The sequence below is a fragment of the Sinocyclocheilus grahami genome, unplaced genomic scaffold, assembly GCF_001515645.1.
Source record: "Sinocyclocheilus grahami isolate Dianchi unplaced genomic scaffold, SAMN03320097.WGS_v1.1 scaffold15603.1, whole genome shotgun sequence".
Taxonomy (NCBI): Eukaryota; Metazoa; Chordata; class Actinopteri; order Cypriniformes; family Cyprinidae; genus Sinocyclocheilus; species Sinocyclocheilus grahami.
This window is the reverse complement of record NW_015515816.1, coordinates 1-489: the sequence shown is the minus strand read 5'-3', so window position 1 is coordinate 489 and position 489 is coordinate 1. Positions and strand designations below refer to the sequence as shown.

Genomic DNA, 489 nt, shown 5'->3' with positions numbered 1-489 from the left:
AAAGCGTAATTACTTTTTATGTCGATTGTGTGATGAAGTACGACACGTTCAGGGCAGGCTGTGTTTCTGCGAGAGGTTTTCTTGCAATAATGTGAATTTGGGTTTAAATGTGCTTATCGGTCATTCAATTATGTGAGAAAGAAAAAGCGATTCTAAAAACAGCCTTAGTTTTCATTAAGCAAAATATTTTTTTTTCTTATTTTTAGTTTGCAGTGAAATCCATGCTACATTTATGTAGTTTTGCAAAATGCAGAAGACTTGTCCAAAACAGAAATCAGTGCACAGCTTTATGATCAGCTGCGATGCTTCACTGGTCTGTGTATTCCCAGCGCGAGCCACTCACACTCGTCGTAGAAGCCGTAGATGCGGTTGATGGAGGCGCACTCGTGGTTCCCGCGGAGCAGGAAGAAGTTCTCGGGGTACTTGATCTTGTAGGCCAGCAGCAGGCAGATGGTCTCCAGCGACTGCTTCCCTCGGTCCACGTAATCT

At 43.6% G+C, this 489-nt stretch overlaps 1 protein-coding gene across 1 annotated transcript in view; it reads right to left on the bottom strand.

Moving 5' to 3' along the window:
- LOC107579234 (serine/threonine-protein phosphatase PP1-beta catalytic subunit-like) overlaps positions 1-485 on the bottom strand; it is a gene marked incomplete at both ends in the record, with an annotated part of 1,131 nt that extends 646 nt beyond the window's left edge. The window contains one exon of the mRNA XM_016265084.1: positions 344-485. Within this exon, the coding sequence (XP_016120570.1) occupies positions 344-485 (142 nt within the window). The remainder of the gene's footprint in view (positions 1-343) is intronic.
- Between the last annotated feature and the right edge of the window lie 4 nt (positions 486-489).